Below are 18,000 nucleotides of genomic sequence, written 5' to 3'. Positions count from 1 at the left end.
CACATATCTCTTCTAATACTTTTTCTCTCACAAAAACCTTCACTTGGTCACTGCAGCCTTTCTACTGCAATTTAAGGATAATAATTACCAAGAGATTGTCACGATATAAAGTGATTGTCACAACATTCTGTCTTGGAACTGCTCATTTTTATTTTTCATTCGCACACCCTCCGAAAATCACTATTTCTATTTCACAAACAAGCAACAAATAACATTGCCAGTACAGTATGTTTGATATTTTTTCAAATACAAGTGATATGTATGTAAATAGCCTAAAGGGTTGGTAGTAATATATGTTACATATTATAAATATCTGTCTATGTGCATGAATACAGATCTTAAAAGCTACATGTGTGATTGCGTTCATAGTCCTTCAGAATTTAATCTTCTGAGGAACACTTTTTCATATATCAACACATCCATCTCGGGGTGATTGATAAACAAGCCTGTTCAGTGCAAGAAATGTGCAGATTGCCTAAAAACCAAAAATAAAAACACTGGCAACATCATCAAAATCAAAATAGTATTTTTTTCTATCGGTGAGGTATTCTTCTTTTCCTTCAACCCTTGAGGCTGGTTACCTGGCTGCTCGCCGTCGGATCATTGAGAGTGCTTTTCATAACTGCCACGCATGTAGAATTTAAATACGTGCTACTGCTTAAAGAATGAGTTGCTTGGAGAAACACGGAGGAGAATCTTCACTAACACACTGGAATCAAGGACAGCATGCACAAGTACCACTGCAGCTCACACAAAAGAGACTACCAATTACATGACTCCACTCCAACTACTATTACACACTTCAGAACATGATACTTATTGAGCAGCAGGTTGTTAAAGAGAGCAAGGATTGCATGTATCATTATCATTATGATTTGTCAAATTATTAAAGACCTTAAAAGTTCCCTGTGGAGTTTTCTTGTAAATAAACAAAACTAATATTAAGTGTCTCTCGCTAAAACGCTTGTATCCTCGAGGTTTAACAACAAACAATTTAACTTGATGAATTTCTTTCCTCATAAAACAAGTAGAAACTGATTTTTTAAAATATTTTCAATCGTGAACAGTTTACATTCATGTATGTTAGCTTGTCCTCTTCTTTTTTTTATGCTACATTTCCTGGCGCAGTGCTGCAGCCAACTGTCGATCGAAACAACTGCAGGATACTGTCTGTCAGCAACTGCATGATACAAACAAAACAGGGAACAACGCTTACAGCTCCACAGCGCTACTAGTGGTCAAAAACTCGACAGGGTACCTTTAAGACGTTGGCACAAACACATCATGTATTGTAGCTTGACAAATATTGACCACAAAAAAATGGCATTACAAATATTTTAGTAATAATAGTATAAAATAATATTTGCACTTAATAACAACAAATACTGCAACAGTACAAAAATTTACAGTCATAAATATATGAATATCTATCAAATACATGCACTCTTAACTGTACATGTTAATATCTTGCTCCAGTATCAGCAACAGCACTGTTCAATAACACATCATATATTGAAGTTAACCTTTTCAAATGTAACTGAATGTGGAAATGGGGCACAAACACTAGGGTTCCCAGAAAATAATTAAAATTTTACATAAATGCTGTACATTCATGGCAAGTCTTTGCAGAACAGCAAAAGAACACCATCGTTATGTAACAATACCAGGTGCTGCTCACAGCTACGATAGCGACTCCAAAGTCATATTCTCCCGCTGAATGCTCGACAAACTGTATAGTGTAGGTGTTTTATTGAGACCTGAAGGTCTTCTGACAGTGATTTAAACACCTTATGTACAATTTAGCACAGTAGTCATGTTCGAATGGTTCTGAAAATTTGAAGAATGTGCCATCAAGCAATTATATATTAACAAGCTTTGTTTCCATATTCGATTCATTCTTCAACTGATGGTGATTTTTCTCCCACGCTTTTATGTTTAGCATACCTTTTTTATGTACATGACCACATAATGTGTATGTGCTCATGCATTTTCTCGGTATGGTAAGTCTCTCTAATCTCTTATCTGCTCTGCTGAAGCTGAAATCCCAGATCCTGCTGCTAACAAATGTAACCCTCTTCCCTTAGACATTGTTTAAAGCGTTCACATCTCAAAGGGGCCATGCAAGGAGCAGATGACTGGAGGACACGTGGAGGCTTTCCAAAAGAGCCTGCGATCTTCTTCCAGTGCCACCTCATGTCACAGCCGTCCGCCCAGCGCCAACTGCCTTGGGGCACTAGAAAACATGTACTTTGACTGGAGGAAGCCGACAAGATTCCCATCACACTGCCTTGAACTTTACCGTTGAAATGTATTATTCTAATCTATTCTAATGCTGTTCTAATATCAAAATCTTCAATTGTCAAACATGCCTAGATAGGCTTTCATTCTCCCTGAAACATTAAAAACTTCCAGCAGTAATTGTAATGCCCAGTGCTTTTCTGAATAAAAGCCTGATCAAACTGTGCCACTATGCATTTCATTGAATCTCAAAGGGATTACATCACCTGCAAAGAGAATGTTTAATAGGGTTAACACAGCTGGATAGGCTTACAGAATGTGAACCACATTTGAATCAAAGCAATTAACACAAAATATCTCATGTCATCCAACTAATTTCATTACACTGTGATAAAAACTGGACATTCAGATTATATTTCCTCTCCTGAGGGCCCTGAAAACCTTTTCTCCCACCCAGCTTGGTAGTCAGAGAGATGGGGTACCTTCTGTTTGCTTCCGAACTTAGAACTGTTTCGGTTATTTCACATGAGAGAGTTCTGCATTTTGTGCTTTATCCGCGCTCTTTCTTTGTCGGGTTTGAAGAGGGCAGGGATCAGCTGTAAAAAGGTGACATCACACTGCCCATCCACCAATCGGGATTTAGCAACATTTGAATCAGAATCTGATGACAGTTGATGGGTCGTTTGTTCATGGTTGCAGGACACTGTCAATCAGATCTGATCAAACCAGCAAATTTTAAACCACATTTTTGGGGACATTAAGCTATGTGTTTGTACTAGTCTCTGCTATATATACACCATAATAAACATTCACGAGGGATCTTCAAAATGATTCCTGATGACACATGTTGTAAACCTTGCAAATACATTCACCTGAAACAAACACACATGACGGTTAATCATGTATTTCTGAGCCCTGTTTTCCATTGTCCTTCAAATGTAATAAATGATTCTCCAAAAGCCTCAGAACCTCTTAAAGTGTCCATGTGCTGCACTCTCTCAGTCCATCTAAATATGGGACACCTTTTCCAGAACCTCCATGGTCAGGTCCGGTTCTTTGATATCATTTCTACCAGCCAAACACCCCCCTTCCTGACATGAGCACTTCCCATTTCCCACTAACACTGATCCAACTCCTGAGCCTAATCTGCTGAGAGTGGCAGGCTGGACCGGGAGCACCGCATTCCCTCTGATCCGATGGGAGTAGGTCTTCTGGCGCTCAATGTCAGCAGAGCACAGCTCGAATTTGAAAGCCGCCTGGAAGCCTCTGCGAAAGTTCTCATTGAAGAACCCGTAGATGATGGGGTTAACACTGCTGTTGAAGAAGGCCAACCAGTGAGCTAAGGGATATACGTAGATATTAATGACACGATACTGGTGTTCTGTCAGGCTGGCGTAGTCGCTCAGCATCATCAGCGTCCACAGAGGCAGCCAGGATAGGACGAAGAGCAGAGCCACAACCAGCAGCATCATTATCACCCTCTTCTTTTTCCTTGAAATTGTGTGACGACCTTCCACGCCCAATTTGTTGTTGCCACTCCCTTCTCCAGACGCGATTCCACTGCCCCTCATCGGAGGAATAGTGGTCTTGAAGAGGGTGAAGCCGATGCGCGCATACATGATGACAATAAGGCTGAGAGGGGCGAGGTAGATGTTAGCAAAGAGGACGGTGGTGTAGATTTTCCGCATCTCCTGACTGGGCCAATTTTCCCGGCACCAGTAGAAAGGGCGGGTGTTGTTGCCGGGGCCGAGGACTATCCGCACCCTCTGCTCCTTTGTGACCTGGAGCATGACCCCAGAGGGACACATGATGGACACAGCCAGGACCCATATGATGACGATAATTAGCTTCGAGGTGGCGATGGTCAGCTTCTGCTTGAAAGGGTAGACAATGCAGCGGAACCTGACACAAAGGGGAATGAAGCCAAAGCATTGAAGAAAAAGAAGTCACAAGCACATAATAACCAGTGAATACAATGGCAACCCTCACCTGTCAACCGCTATGGCCACTAGAGTGAACACCGATGCTGACACAGATATCCCTTGAACCATCCCACTTAGCTTACACACTATGCTACCAAAAGGCCATCCTGCAGAGAAAAGGAAAACTGTTAAAATTGTATGAGTGTAAAAACACAAGGACAAGCAGACTGCATGAATTATTTAAACATTAAAATTAATCCTAATGGGTAGAAGGTTGGTGAATGTTGCACCATTTTAAAATCAATGCCACTACAGAAGCCAGAAAAATATAAATTACGAATTGATGAGAGAATTTTCTGTTTTTCCCATATAATTAAAAAGAGATCAAGCTCAGCGAGAGACAAAAACTCTACATCCTGACCTGTTATGATGTTGTCCACCAGAGTGGTTGGCATGCAAAAGATGCCAACCAGCAGGTCACTGATGGCGAGGTTGAGGATAAACAGGTTGGTGACCGTGCACATGTTCTTACTGCGCAGCACAATGAAACACACCACCCCATTGCCCACCATGCACACCGCAAAGATTAGCAGGTAGGAGATGGTGAAGACTGCGGACACCGAAGGCTTGTGGAGGTAGAAATCAACGTAGGTGATGTTCTGGTATGTCAAAGGGTTTTCCTGCAATACGGAGGAATTTGAAGGGCTCGGGCTCTCCCAGGTAGTGTTGAGAACGAGATTCTGGGTCATTGTGATATCTGGGTTTAAGAGAGACACGAAAACAGAAACAGAAGTATAACACTTGGATAAACTATTATGTGCTCAGCACAACAGTGCATGTGTTCCGGGTTAACTATCCGATATCTTCCATTTACAAAATCAACCCATTAGAAACCAGAGAACCTTTACGCAGACCATAAGAAGAATCAATTGGTAATTACATAAAACAATAGAACCTCTCGGGAAATTGATTGTCCAGTTGCAGTGTCTTTTGATAATTGTAGGTGGGTTGATTCGGTCAAGTGCATGCTCTCTCACGCCCTGTAAAAGCAACATGGTGACCAAATGACCAATCTGTTCTGAGAGCAGCGAGAAGGCGTGCTTGATAGCTTGCCAATTGGCTACATCACTCATTTGACTCTGGCATTGTGGGAAGGAATGAGGTTACTATTGACTTCAAATTCTTTGTGACACGTGATTTGTAAATTTTACACATCTAGATGGATTTTGGAGACGTATTTTCTAAAACTTCACTGCAGGGTTAGGGTCTTGCCTACTGTGGAGTGTTTTTTGTTTTTTTTTAAGCTTTTATTTCATGTATCCACTTCTCGCAGCTCAACATCTGTTATACTCTGTACAGTTTTTTATAGTTGGCTGTCAAATCAAAGTGTGAGTGTGTGAAAATGGTTTTCAGTGGCATAAACAAGCCAAAGTAGGTCATTTTACTCTGTGATGTATATCTTATCAATGTCATGTGATTAATCAAAATTAATATTTTAATAAGTAATTACATATGAAATTATGTAGTCTAATTAATTTTATTACCACACTTAGTACAATGTATTTTGAAAACCTGTAAAAATAAATTCTAATACAATTTGCATAACAATGAGCTTTTGAAATATGCTTTTTTTTTTGTCTAAACCGCTTTAATTTCAGATCAAAACTGACTGTGCCACTGTGACAGTTTGACTCAGATTCACTCTGCGAGCTTCGTGTTTCTCAGTCCTCAAGAAGATTGTGCAAGTGAAAGAGAATATTTGATTATAGCTGCACTGCTAGTTAAGTTACTCATGCAATCAAATTCATCCTGCTGCTCATTATACTGTAACATGCTTTAAAAACAATGACTGAATAAAATAATCAGAGAAAAATTCCTGAAAAATCAGAACCTCTGTGGATGAGAGATCGGATTTTGTTTATCTTTTAATGATCGGGGATTTGGATGAAATGATAGATTGTTTTCCTTGAAACTATACAACTCTGTGTTGTATTGTTCTTGTAAAAACGACATGGATGACCGAGTAGATGTTTGAGCTCAATTCCAAAATGCATCAGAGACCAAAAATAAACTCTTACAAATCCATAGTTGAACTGAGCATCAGCATTCCCACAAGATACAAGGGAATCAAACACTCTGTGATCTGAGGCAAAAAAAAAAATTAAAAAAATTCCTGGTGGGTATCCTGTTCATATCAGTCTTCACAATGTCTCAATGATAACTAAAGGACTGACTTCTTTCTGTTTCATCAGTGTGTAGTCATACAGCCTTAATATCTCTGTATTTTTACTTCTAACAATACTAAATCATACAAGACCAAATCATACAGTACTGTGTGTGCGTAATTAATTAGCCCGGGTGATGGGATGGAAAGTCACAATTTCTAAGTTTTAATTCTGAAGTTTCCCAAATCTACACCAGACGTTTATTTTTCTTACCTTACAGGAAACTGTATCGGAGTTGTATTCCTCTCTTCTGTCCTCACAAAAGGCATATATCTGTTTCAAACAAATTCCACTCGTTCAGAGCAAAAAGCCACACGCTCTCATCCCTGCGTGAGACCCTGTGCATCTGCGCAATGAGCCTGCCAGGCAGAGACTGGTGTAGCGGTTGTGGATGACAGAGAGGAGATGAGAGTCACTCAGGAGAGATGTGCTGGGCGGTGCAGCTGCTGGGAGCAATACACGCCCGGAGGTGTTGTGTGAATTTAATATACATGTATGTAGGTGTCAGGCTATGCATTGACTCTGTGCCAATCTGCATCTGAAGAGACTCAGACACCTGTTTTCCTTTGGCATCGGTCAGGCAAATACGGTAGGTGTGGAGGGATGTCACTGCTCCGCTTGGCTCAACCCAGCAGTCTTCAAGCGTCAGTCCTCCTCCTCAGTGCTCAGCCCTGCCCTGGTCAGGTCCTGCGCAAGTCAGGCCTCGCCTTTTTCCACTCACCCCTCGCACCTTCGCTAAGTGGAGAAAATGTGAATCCTGAGCGGTACACAGCAGTCTCTCCAACTGAGTCTGACTTCATTACAGTGCAGTATTTGAATTGGGTTTTAGGGTACACGTTGGCAAAAATATTAATGGCGAAATCTGCAAAAACCACACGCACGCTGTTGCAAGCTGAATTTATGATTAATGGCGAGTTTGGGAGAAAATTGGCTTAGAAAGTTAAAAACGGAGATGATGGGTTAAGGGTCGAGAAGCAGAGGTGAGATTTAATGAAGGGTCAATATCTGATCAATGCAGGAGCGAGAGGTGAGAGGAAGAGGCGAGGAATGACTGTGCAGGGTGATACCTGACCAATGCGCAGCAGGTTGAGGAGGAGGGTTGGTGCTTTGTAAGTGGATGGTTCATATTTGACCAAGGAGGAAATGAGGACAGAAGCAACAAGCAACAAGCATCTACAGTATTTTGTATGTGGTTTCCATACAAAACGGTTCATCACTGTCAGCCGACTCAGAGAAAACCCCCCGACACTACTGTAACTGCTGTTGCTGCAAAATGCGCAATTAAAAATTCTTTAGCATTAAACCTGTCAAAAGTGTAGGAACTCTCTCCTTAGAGAGAAGTGAGAGGGAGGAAACATACTGTCAGCGAAAGTTTGTATGCAGTTTGGCATTTTAAAAAGAGTTGCCGGTGTGTACTGAACCCCGCAGTGGTTTCCACATGAGGAACGATGTTCGACGCGATACACTGAAATCAGCTGACAAGTTGTGATGGCGGAGACAGGATACAGCCTCGTTATCAGACAGTACGTGTGTGTGTGTGGCTGTGTGCTTTTTTTCGTGTCAAGGACGTGGAATATCAAGGATGCAAAAAATCACAGGAAGCTCTCATTAAAACATTCACTCAACTAATGTGTCATCTTTGAATTTTTCAGCTCATTGTGTGTTCAATTAACTAGGCTCAGCAGCTGTTAAATATCACTAATTAGACTAATTAGGAATGTTCTTTCACACACACACACACACACACACACACGCACACACACGGGCTTGATTTGTTTGTTATTCTGTATAAAAATGATAATGTTTACTATGTTCAACATCTTGGATTAGAATGTTAGCATTCTAACATTTGCTAATTAGGAAAAATACAAACATCAATTCTGCTAGTGTTTGGTCATAAACCAAAGTTTTGGGCAAATTAAAATTTTGACCTGATGAAAAGTAAAGGGATCCCAAAAGTGATTACAGGGACGTGGACGTGCGCAGGGAATTTCACGGCAATCCAACCAATACTTTTTGTTTGTTTGTTTGTTTTTTTGGTAAGTGCTGAATTCAGCTAGCTAGCTAGACACAGACAGGTCGGGATCAAAGTGTCCATGCTGTTGTTTGGCCTCTTGGCTTCTCGTTTACAGTGATTACTCCTCAAGTCCTGTCACTGTTTTTTGGAATTGGAAGCGAGTGAATGATGTGAAATTATTCAAGTGTAAGTAGAATAAAATGAAAATAACTATCAAAATGGAATTATTCATGAAGGGATTAAATAATCCCTTTCCTCCTCGCTTTGCCCAAGGTTATTGGCCAATAACAATTTCTAACAGTGCTCTTTTTTTCCCATGGCTCGCTGCTGTCATCCCCCCGGGCTACGCTTCTGCTTCCTGTCCTATTGTATCTGTCCGCTCAGTTAAAAAAAATCATGATTGATGTCCCATGTGTTGTTTGCAGCTCACCGTTGCCTTTCACCTGACTGACGTCCGGAGGAGTAGTCATCACTGCCGGGCCCCTCTGTTTCTATCAGCAGTGTGTTGAGCAAATCATCGCTTGACTGTGTGATACAGTACGCCAAAAAAAGATTATTAAATCATAGTCGCTAATTCAGTTTTCCCAATAACTCAGTATTCTTTTAGATATAGTGATAACCACATCTGAGTAAAGTGAAAAGCTTGTTTGTTTGTTTCCAACACAGTAAGTTACCATAAATGTTGTTAAAAATCAGTAATATAATGCTTTCATATGCTTTTATTTTTCAGAGCAAACCAAATACATTTTTCTCTTTGCAACACCAAACAAGTATAACTGACAAAATAATTTCAGATTCATTGAAGGTTATACATTGAAGACCAGAGGTATTTGGACTGCTACACTTTTTTTTTTTTTGTTCTTCGGGCTTTGAGCTCCAGCACATTCAATATGAGATTCAGAAATGGATAATACATCAAAGTGCTAAGTCTCAGCTGTAATTTGAGTGGGTTTACATAAATATAGAAAGAACTGTGTGGGGGAGATGTAGCCCTTTGAACACACAGACCAAATTTTAGGGGTCCGATAGTAATTGAACACTCGGTTACTAAATGTTTCTTAGGCAGTAGGGTGTCGTTTCAGTGTCAGGTCATGAGCAGAAAAAGCTGACGCGTTTAGATTGAGGTGGAGTTGTCTGTCAATATGAGGAGTGAAGAGGTGACCGTGCAAATGAAGAAAATAATAATGAGGCTAGAAAAAAGTAGAACACTATCAGAGAGATATCGAAGGCAGTTGTTGTGTCAAAATTAACAGTTGGGCACACTTGTAATTAATTTTACACAAAAGCAGGTGTGTACTTGAAAAAGACCTGGTAGACCGAGGAGCGCAAGTCTTTTGAATGAGCAGGAAGTCATTTGCATGTTGAAGAAAAACACCTTTATGAATGCACAGCAAGTCAAAAAGTCTGTACAGGATGTATGCGTACGTGTTTCCTTGTCAACGATCAAGAGAAGACTCCGTGTCCAGAACCTGAGAGGATTCACCACAAGATGAAAACCCCTGGTAAACCTCAAAAACAGAAAGGCCAGGCTGCAGTTCTCAAAAACACGCAAAGAGAAACGGATGGAGTTCTGGAACAAAGTTCTATGGACTGATGAAACAAAAATCAACCTCTGTCAAAATGATGGAAAGAGGACAGTGTGGAGAAAAGCAAGAACCATGACCCAAAGGGCACCACTTCATCTGTCAAACATGGGCGTGGTTCTGTTTTGGCTTGGGCACGTGAGGCTGCCAACGGAACTGGCACGCTGGCATTTATTGATGATTTCATTGCGGACGGAAGCAACAGGATGAATGCAGAGGTTTACAGGAGCTTTCTCTCAGGTCAGATTCAGTCAAAGGCATCAGGAACTCATTCAACGAGATTTCTTCATTAGCCAGGACAATGATCCTAAACATCAGCGAAAGCAACCAAAGAGCTTTTCAGGGTGAAGAGGTGGAATATCCTCGACGGGCCGAGTCAATCACCTGATCTCAATCCACCTGCTGAGGACCAGACTAGAAGGCAGAGAGGCTCCACAGCGAGCAAGAGCTGAAGGTCTCCGCAGGGAGGCTCAGGGAGAGCATCACCAAGGAAGATACACAGTCGAAGGCTTCAGGAAGTCATTGACTGCAAATGATTTTCCATTAAATATTAAATATAATGATTTAGTCCAACTGCTTTTGAACCTCTGAACTTTGAGCACTATGTGGCGTTCAGAGGGCTACATCCCCCACAAAGTTATTTGTATATTGATGCAAACCCACTGAGGCTTTGTAATTTAATGTAGTATACATTATTTTATTTCAGATTGAATGTGCTTGCACTTGGAGCCTGAAGAAAAAAAATTAAATTAAATTAAAAAAAGTGTAACTGTCTTTACTATACTCTGCCTGGAACACATAATGTTTGTCCTTAGTTGTAAATCCACAAAAAAAAAAAAAAAAAAAAGAGAGAGAGGGCAGGAGACACAGGGACTAGACTGTATTCCTGAACTAACAGGAAGATATGGGGGGATTTTAAAACATGAGTAAATAGCGTTCTCCCTCTGGCTCCTGCTGAACGTCTCACTGGAGCGTCTGAAGAAGTTCCAGCAGAACTACTGTCGTTTCAGGTCTGTCATTTATCACCCTGCTGCTGATGAAGAAGACGTGCATTAGCATTTCAGTGTTTCTCCAGAGCTGGAGAGAGGCATGTACAACCTGTTCCATCTTTCAGAGGTTAGAGTCGCTAGCAACTATTTTTCACTAAACTTATAATAGGCTTAAAAACCCCAAACCAGGCTGACAGTCTTTGTCTGCCAATTTTCGCACCTCAGAAAGAAATAAAACCTTTTAAAAATTTGTTTTTTTGTATTCTAAAATGTCTAGCCTTGTATCATAGCTTGAAAAACAGTGGCCTTGTACAAATTTGTCAGCTGCCCTTGAAATGCATACACTGTGTGTGATACAATGAACATCAAAAATATACTGCAATTGGATGCATTTGGACACATGACCTAATTTACTACAATAACACTAGCACTGTTGCCTCACAGCAGGGAAGTCATTAGTTCGAAGCAGACATCCAGCTGGGCTCTGTCTGTCTGAGTTCTCTCCGTGTCTGCAGGGGTTTCCTGTAACAGTTCCGGTAGACACAAAGAGACTCAAATGCAGAGAAACTCAGAGCAGACAAGGGTGGATGTAAAAAAAAAAAAAAAAAAAAATCAGAGACTCTACTGGAGCTCAAACAGGTCATAGACAGGTGAGGCCGTAAAGGCAGGAGAAGACGCGGAGCAGGCAGATGTCACGAAACGGAGAGACCAAACCGAGTCAAAAACCATGGGACCAAAGACTAGAAAGGAGCGCTGGAGAGAAGAGAAGGATTTAAAGACAATCTGGCAGAGGGAGACGGGGAAGTATATATACACGGGGTAGACAGACAGGAACAAAAGGGGCTGGTGGTTACACATCAAAACCATAAAATACCAACAAATTGTTACAATAACAGTGCAAAATAATGATCTCATTTTCCAGAGAAAATGAGGCTCAACAAAGGAGGCAGAAACTAAAATTCACTATGAAAATCTGGGTTAACAACATGACCTGCTATGCTCAGGGTTTAACTAGAACAATAATTACAGGCTTCATGAGTCGAGAGGAAAATTTGTTGCAGTGTGGTTTTCTGCTCTGTTTACCTAGTTATTAAATTGTCTCCTAAAAGTCCCACTCCTCATACTATTAGCCCCCCCCCGAGAGCTAATTGTGACAAATTCTTTCACACTGTATCCTTTCTTTTGTTTGGATTGCACAGGCATACACCTATTTGTCACTGCTTTTGTTTTCTTTTACACATTGTAACGATAGTATTGCTACACAGTATTTACTTTGTCATCAGATCACGACGTGCAACAGAGAGAAGTCATGCCGCTAAACCTGAGCCACGCAGTTTGCGCCGTGGACAACCACCCTAATGCCTGCAAACATCTGTCCCACAACACTTTTCTTTAACATCAGGTTCCTTGCATCGGAGTTAGCACAGAGGAAATACTAATTAACAGACACACACCACCATAAGGTGCAGAACAGGTGCCACTCAAGTTAAATCCTAAGTATAATTTCATTTTATTAGCTGTGACACTGCTAATAACGACTCCACGATTGCCTTGGCTGGCGCAGTGAAAAAAAGAATGTATCTGGGAAACAAAAAGGACGGCGTGGTCTTGTTGAACTGCCCCCAGCACGCAGAGGGAAATCCTCTCGGCTGAGAAATGACACCGTGAGCCGAGTCCGGAAAAGACAATCACAGGACATTGTCATGAACCTCGGAGGCCACGTCACGGGAGGGATGGACAGTGTGTGTCAAGCGCCAGCGGGTGCACTGTCAGTTTGTTAAGAGTGTTGAAGCTGTCGGGGGAAGAAGCTACTGAGCAGAATATCTATTTCCGTCCCCGACAGAAGATTGTTTTTTTCAGACTTGTAGTTTTCACATCTGCAAATCAGTCATTAATAATATCTGTTTTTAAAAAAATGGACTTTATGGGGGTGTTATCACTAATCTGACCAGGCGGTACAGCAGTGCTTTGGATAAGATTTGAATATGCAAACATACATGCATATCACATAAATCTTGCTTTTTTTGCGTCTTGGTACCACTTTCTAATAAGGCGCCGTTTTTACAGGGTTTAGAAGTTGTTGCTAATGGCTTCATTATTAGTTATTAAGTCATTTACTATTTTTTATAGATCATTTATAAGCCATTAGTAAGAACACATTTTGGGTTGCCAGGTTGTGAGGAATCGTTGACGCCTTCAATGGATTGAGATCTTCAGACTTTACAGCGTATTAGCAAGTGAGAAACCCATGTTTATTTATTAATGTAATACCATTAGCATATTTAACTGCAAATCAGTACACAGAAAGGACACCTGTCAGAGGGACTCATCACAACGAGGCAACCCAAAAGTTGTTGGTATAACTAATCTATAAAGCATTGGAAAATATTTACTCATCATTAACAAAGAAATGAGTCCAAACTTGGACTATAAAGGGTGAATTATTAGAGTAGGAAGTGGTACCATAACCTTAAGGTACAAACTATTCCCTCATTTCAAATCAGCGTAGACATGCAGACGTTGCCTATCCTCTAGAACACATACATTAAATTAATTCAACCAACTACTGCCTGTGTGATTTCCTGCGCAGAGAATGTTCTCAACAGTCCATAGAAAGCAGAGTGCAGCATTTTTAGAAGTCTCTTATTGAGAATGCATACTAGTACCTACGACATGGATCATAAACACAAGAGCTCCAGTCTCTTTATATTGAGGCAGTGTTGATTTATTTGCCGTTGTCGTAGTGGAGTGCATTATAATGCAAGATGTTCGTGGTCCTTTGTCCACTTTATCTTCACAGAGGTTGTAGACGTTGCAAGACTGTTACTGAGGTAATTTGTTTCTAATATTGTGGAGAATCAAAAATATCTGAAACACCTTCCACTATAATGCAATTCAATACAAGAGCACCACAAAGTACAGCCTCAAAAAATACGATAAAGTTGTATCAACATCTCTCCGACACAGAATTCAAGTTTCACAGAGGTAGTGTTGATGTATTGGGTTGCATCACATTGTACGGGTGCTTCGATTATTCTGTCTCTCAGATTTTATCAGACGCTATAACAATTGATTTCGTGTTTTTATTCAGAAACGGTCTTCATCTGTGGTTTTTTTCTTCCAGGATCATGTTTGTTTCCTGCAAAGCACTCCTGAAGTTGAATGTACGTTTTTGAAGAGAGTAACTACTGCCCCCTTGAGTCAAAATATGATGCAGTTTGGGATTTAATGCCAGGTGAAGGATCAGCCAATACACATACTGTAGTGCATTTGTATTTTTCTATATTTACTTTTGTTTGCATACTGAACAGTGAGGTGTATACCCGTCAGTGGCAGCATGCAACAGAATGCGATGTTACAAATGTGTGGAACTTATTACACTTGTTAGAACTGTCTGCTGTTACGCGACGAACGGATGCAGAGTTTCCGGATGTTTCTGAGGAGACTCGGGTAAAAGTCACTCAGATAATCCCTTCCTGGGCTTTGACAGTCACACCACCACTCATATTCAGTCACTCGGGCAACACCAGTAATATCCAATAACATTAAGTTGAGCGGATGTCAGGAGTTAATTTTTACACTTTTTTTCCCCCCTTGGCAATGAGAAGAACACAGTGACTCTCAGTAATGAGCCAATTAGTTTCATTACAGCCGACTGAAGTCCTGTGATCGTGGAAACTATGCGGCCTTCCTTTATCTTTGCTGTGAGACTGAGCGCTTACAGCAGGATGTGAGGATGGTGTCTGCGGATTAAAAACAACTTAAAAACACGTGCACTCCACGTGTCTGAATCCCCCAGACTGGATGGCCCGTATTCTTGTCACATACCATTTCTTACTGAATTTTACATTTACATTTTTATTCATTTGCCAGACGATTTCATCCAAAGCGACGTACAAGCGAGGCGACTTAGGGTTCAGCGTCTTGCCCGAGAACACTTGGCCAGGAGGCGCCGGGGATCGAACCGCAAACCCCTAAAATCAGCGGACGAGCCACAGCCGCCCCAATTTTCATTAAAGTTGCTGGAGAAACCATATTCTTGGGCTTATGAGTACTGGTAGACGTCTAAAAACACTTTATGGCCTCTTAAATGATGTTTGCTTGCAGAAAATGTATGTTCAGAAGGTAAAACTCTTTAGTGCTGATCTGATCTATTGTACAAGTCACACTCCACACAGCATTGTTTCAAGCTCTCGGTCATTTGAAAACCCATCCTTTGGGAGCTGCATGGATTTACACTTATGGTTCTTTAAAAAACAAAAACGAAAACACACCTCTGTATTTAAAAATCATTTGGACCGTTTTATTGCTCTCATTCAAAACACTACTCCATAGAAAAGAAAAAAAAAGAAAAAGAAAAACCCACTGACATCTGCTTCCTTCTGAGTAAATCTACGGTTATTGAGCACATATGATGCTTGTATAAAATTGGTTTCAGAGTTAGAACATCAAAAAAATATATATTACATTTATTGTGGAATCAGGGTCAGAAAGTCTAAAAGTCAAGATATACAGATGACAGAACAAAGAAGACAATGTGGTTTTTGATTTTTCTAGTACTTCACATTCACACCTATTGATGCGATTTCGAAAGCATGAATTAAAGCCCTTATTTGCAATACAAATCATGTCCTTTTCTTCAAAGAAATATATGTACACTTCAAATGATTGAGATGTATTACATTCAAATATGCAATATCTTAAATTTAATTCGTTACAGTGTACACTCCAATCAGCAAGAAAAGCATGATATAGACATTTAAACATTGCAAAAATTAAAGACTCAAACTGTCACTAAATTGAATTTAGATGTTGATGCATTAAATACAGTGTCTCAGCAAAATGTCTGTTTTGTAGTGAAACACTTTTTTACTCTGTACACTATAAAGCAGTAGTTCTTCTAGGACTGGAAGTCACAATACTGCATTGCCTCACAGTGATTGTTTGGTGATTTTCATTAAAAAAAAAAAAAAAAAAAAAAGATTACATGATTTAAAAATAAAAATGTACTCAAAGATGTATCACATTGACAGTTTTTAAATATGATCACATTTTAAAGGAAAATTCAACTCAAAATAGACTTTTAGGGTTGAGTGCATGGTCAAGTGTGTGAGGACATTAAACTACTTTCATTCAGATGCGTTAGAAAGGGACAAGCCATCACTCTTCTGCAACTTCGGAACATGGATCATCAAAAAAAATGATGTTTTATTGATGTTTATCATTTTTATCATTTTTCCTGTATCTTTAGAGACAGTTTCAACAAAAGTTTAACAGGTTTTGCTTCTAGGATGGAAAAACCTAAAATGTAATTTTGGTGGAATTACCCTTTAAAACACTGCAAAATCTTACATAATTATTAATGACAATATCTGAAGTGTCAGAGAACAACAAAGGAACGTGAATATTCAAAGATCCTATGCAGTGCCAGTTGAAGAAAAAAGAAAAAACGGTGTTTGATCACAAATAATTGCACAACAGATGCTTTAATACATAATGCCTGGCACCTACAGAAAATAAGAGGTAGAGCTACATACAGGTCCAATACATCTATATCTCCCTAAAACAGGGAAATGAGAGCTGAGTGGACAGAGACCACAGAGAGAATTTGCACAAATGGGTAAGTTAAATGGTAAAGTGTCAAGACTCAGACAGCAAAATTATTTTGCTGAGTTTATAAATATAATAAATATATAAAAAAGGAGGGGAAAAAAAAGGAGGATTATGAAACAAAAATAGAAGTTCTGGTCTGTATGGTGTTGAACCATTTACTTCTTACCATACTGAAACGAACTTTGTATTCATACATTATCTTCTGGATGTGTTTTATGATTACGCAGCCTTAGATGGATGCTTGATAAATAATATATGTATATAAGATGCCCATAGCACAAAATGAATGTCCGCTCGTGACTGTGCACAGGTGACCTCTCGTAGCCCTTTTGTTCAGCTACAAGTAAAAGGAGGAGATTTCTCGTGTGTATTCCCTGTGCTCGCCTCTAAATGCAGTACCTCCAGTATGCTTTCATCTTAAACATCCAGTAGTTATGACTTAAAACTTGCATGGAACATTAAAAAACATAACTACTATAAAAACAGTACTACCAGAAAAGAGGCTGACTGTGTTTGGTGTTCTCTGGAGAAATCTACAATAAAAAAAAAAATTAAAAAAAAAAACAACCTGTGGGGAACACCTCTGGATATGTACAGAGTTGAATAAAACCTGGTGTGTATGGTATGGAGCCATCTGTATTCTACTAACCTACTGTATCCTGGACCTCACGGATGATTATACATTGTACATCTTCAGTTGTATGATTAATAAATTATTAGCATGCACATTAATAAGACATTAATGTCCCATAAAAACTTCATACAGACGACCTTGAGTAGCCCTTTTGTTTTTCTGCAGGAAAACCCGCAGATGAAGATCATTAAAATTCAGTACCAGCAAAGTGTTTCAAATTTAAGACAAATACTTCCAGCCGCTCGGATTGAAATCCTAACGAGGGATAATACTAAAAATACCGTTATGAAGCGGTTCTATAGTAGAAAAGAGGGTGGTTATGTTTGTTATGTTGTATCTTTGGAGGATTCATTCACAGATCGGTTTCAGAGCCCTTCTTCCAGAAGAAACCATTATCCTCAGAGTCCCGGCCTATTCGAATCTGAGGCAAGCCTTTTGTGTATGACTCTCTGTCAAGACTGGAGGGAGGAGGAGATATTGCGTAACATAAACGTGACGTCTTACGAACTCAGAATCATGAAGTATGAATTACTCGTGCAGTTCTTTTCAGTGAGAGTACACGATGAGAATGCCAGCTGGTACTCACTTACTCGGCCACTGTGGGAGACTCCAAGTAATCAGCACGGCGAATGCGGGTTAAGGAAAGTCTGGGATTGATCTCCTGTAGGAAAAGAACAGAAGAAACATTTTAAAAACATACTTCGGGATCACTCTGAAATTTCAGCACCAATCAAAGCCGCGTTTAGGTTTGCATCGTTGCAAACTGACAAATTTGTTAA

General features: G+C 40.0%; 2 protein-coding genes across 2 annotated transcripts in view; both read right to left on the bottom strand.

The window, feature by feature from the left end:
* Positions 1 to 1,524: 1,524 nt before the first annotated feature.
* Positions 1,525 to 6,673, bottom strand: LOC120806439 (neuropeptide FF receptor 2-like). The gene is made up of 4 exons (XM_040157635.1): positions 6,599 to 6,673; positions 4,582 to 4,917; positions 4,228 to 4,327; positions 1,525 to 4,140 (listed from the first exon to the last, which is right to left on the bottom strand). The coding sequence occupies exons 2-4, from the start codon at positions 4,907 to 4,909 to the stop codon at positions 3,246 to 3,248; spliced, it is 1,323 nt and encodes a 440-aa protein (XP_040013569.1). The 5' UTR covers positions 4,910 to 4,917; positions 6,599 to 6,673; the 3' UTR covers positions 1,525 to 3,245.
* Positions 6,674 to 15,943: 9,270 nt separating this feature from the next.
* Positions 15,944 to 18,000, bottom strand: part of LOC120806712 (electrogenic sodium bicarbonate cotransporter 1-like) — a 33,474-nt gene continuing 31,417 nt past the window's right edge. Inside the window, exons 25-26 of the mRNA XM_040158089.1 lie at positions 17,844 to 17,882; positions 15,944 to 17,728 (exon numbers count right to left, since the gene is read on the bottom strand). Of these exons, the coding sequence (XP_040014023.1) occupies positions 17,574 to 17,728; positions 17,844 to 17,882 (194 nt within the window). The 3' untranslated portion in view covers positions 15,944 to 17,573. The remainder of the gene's footprint in view (positions 17,729 to 17,843; positions 17,883 to 18,000) is intronic.

This window comes from Xiphias gladius, chromosome 20 (genome assembly GCF_016859285.1).
Source record: "Xiphias gladius isolate SHS-SW01 ecotype Sanya breed wild chromosome 20, ASM1685928v1, whole genome shotgun sequence".
In the NCBI taxonomy this organism is placed as follows: Eukaryota; Metazoa; Chordata; class Actinopteri; order Istiophoriformes; family Xiphiidae; genus Xiphias; species Xiphias gladius.
Note: the sequence above shows the minus strand (reverse complement) of the source record. Positions and strands in the feature narration are given on the sequence as shown.

Bases quoted from the DNA above. Each gene is read 5' to 3' on its own strand.
- LOC120806439 (XM_040157635.1), bottom strand. From the start codon at position 4,909: ATGACCCAGAATCTCGTTCTCAACACTACCTGGGAGAGCCCGAGCCCT. The intron at 4,328-4,581 runs GTCAGGATGTAG...TTTTCTCTGCAG, and splicing joins GGTGGACAACATCATAACAG to GATGGCCTTTTGGTAGCATA. The intron at 4,141-4,227 runs GTGAGGGTTGCC...CCTTTGTGTCAG, and splicing joins GTGGCCATAGCGGTTGACAG to GTTCCGCTGCATTGTCTACC.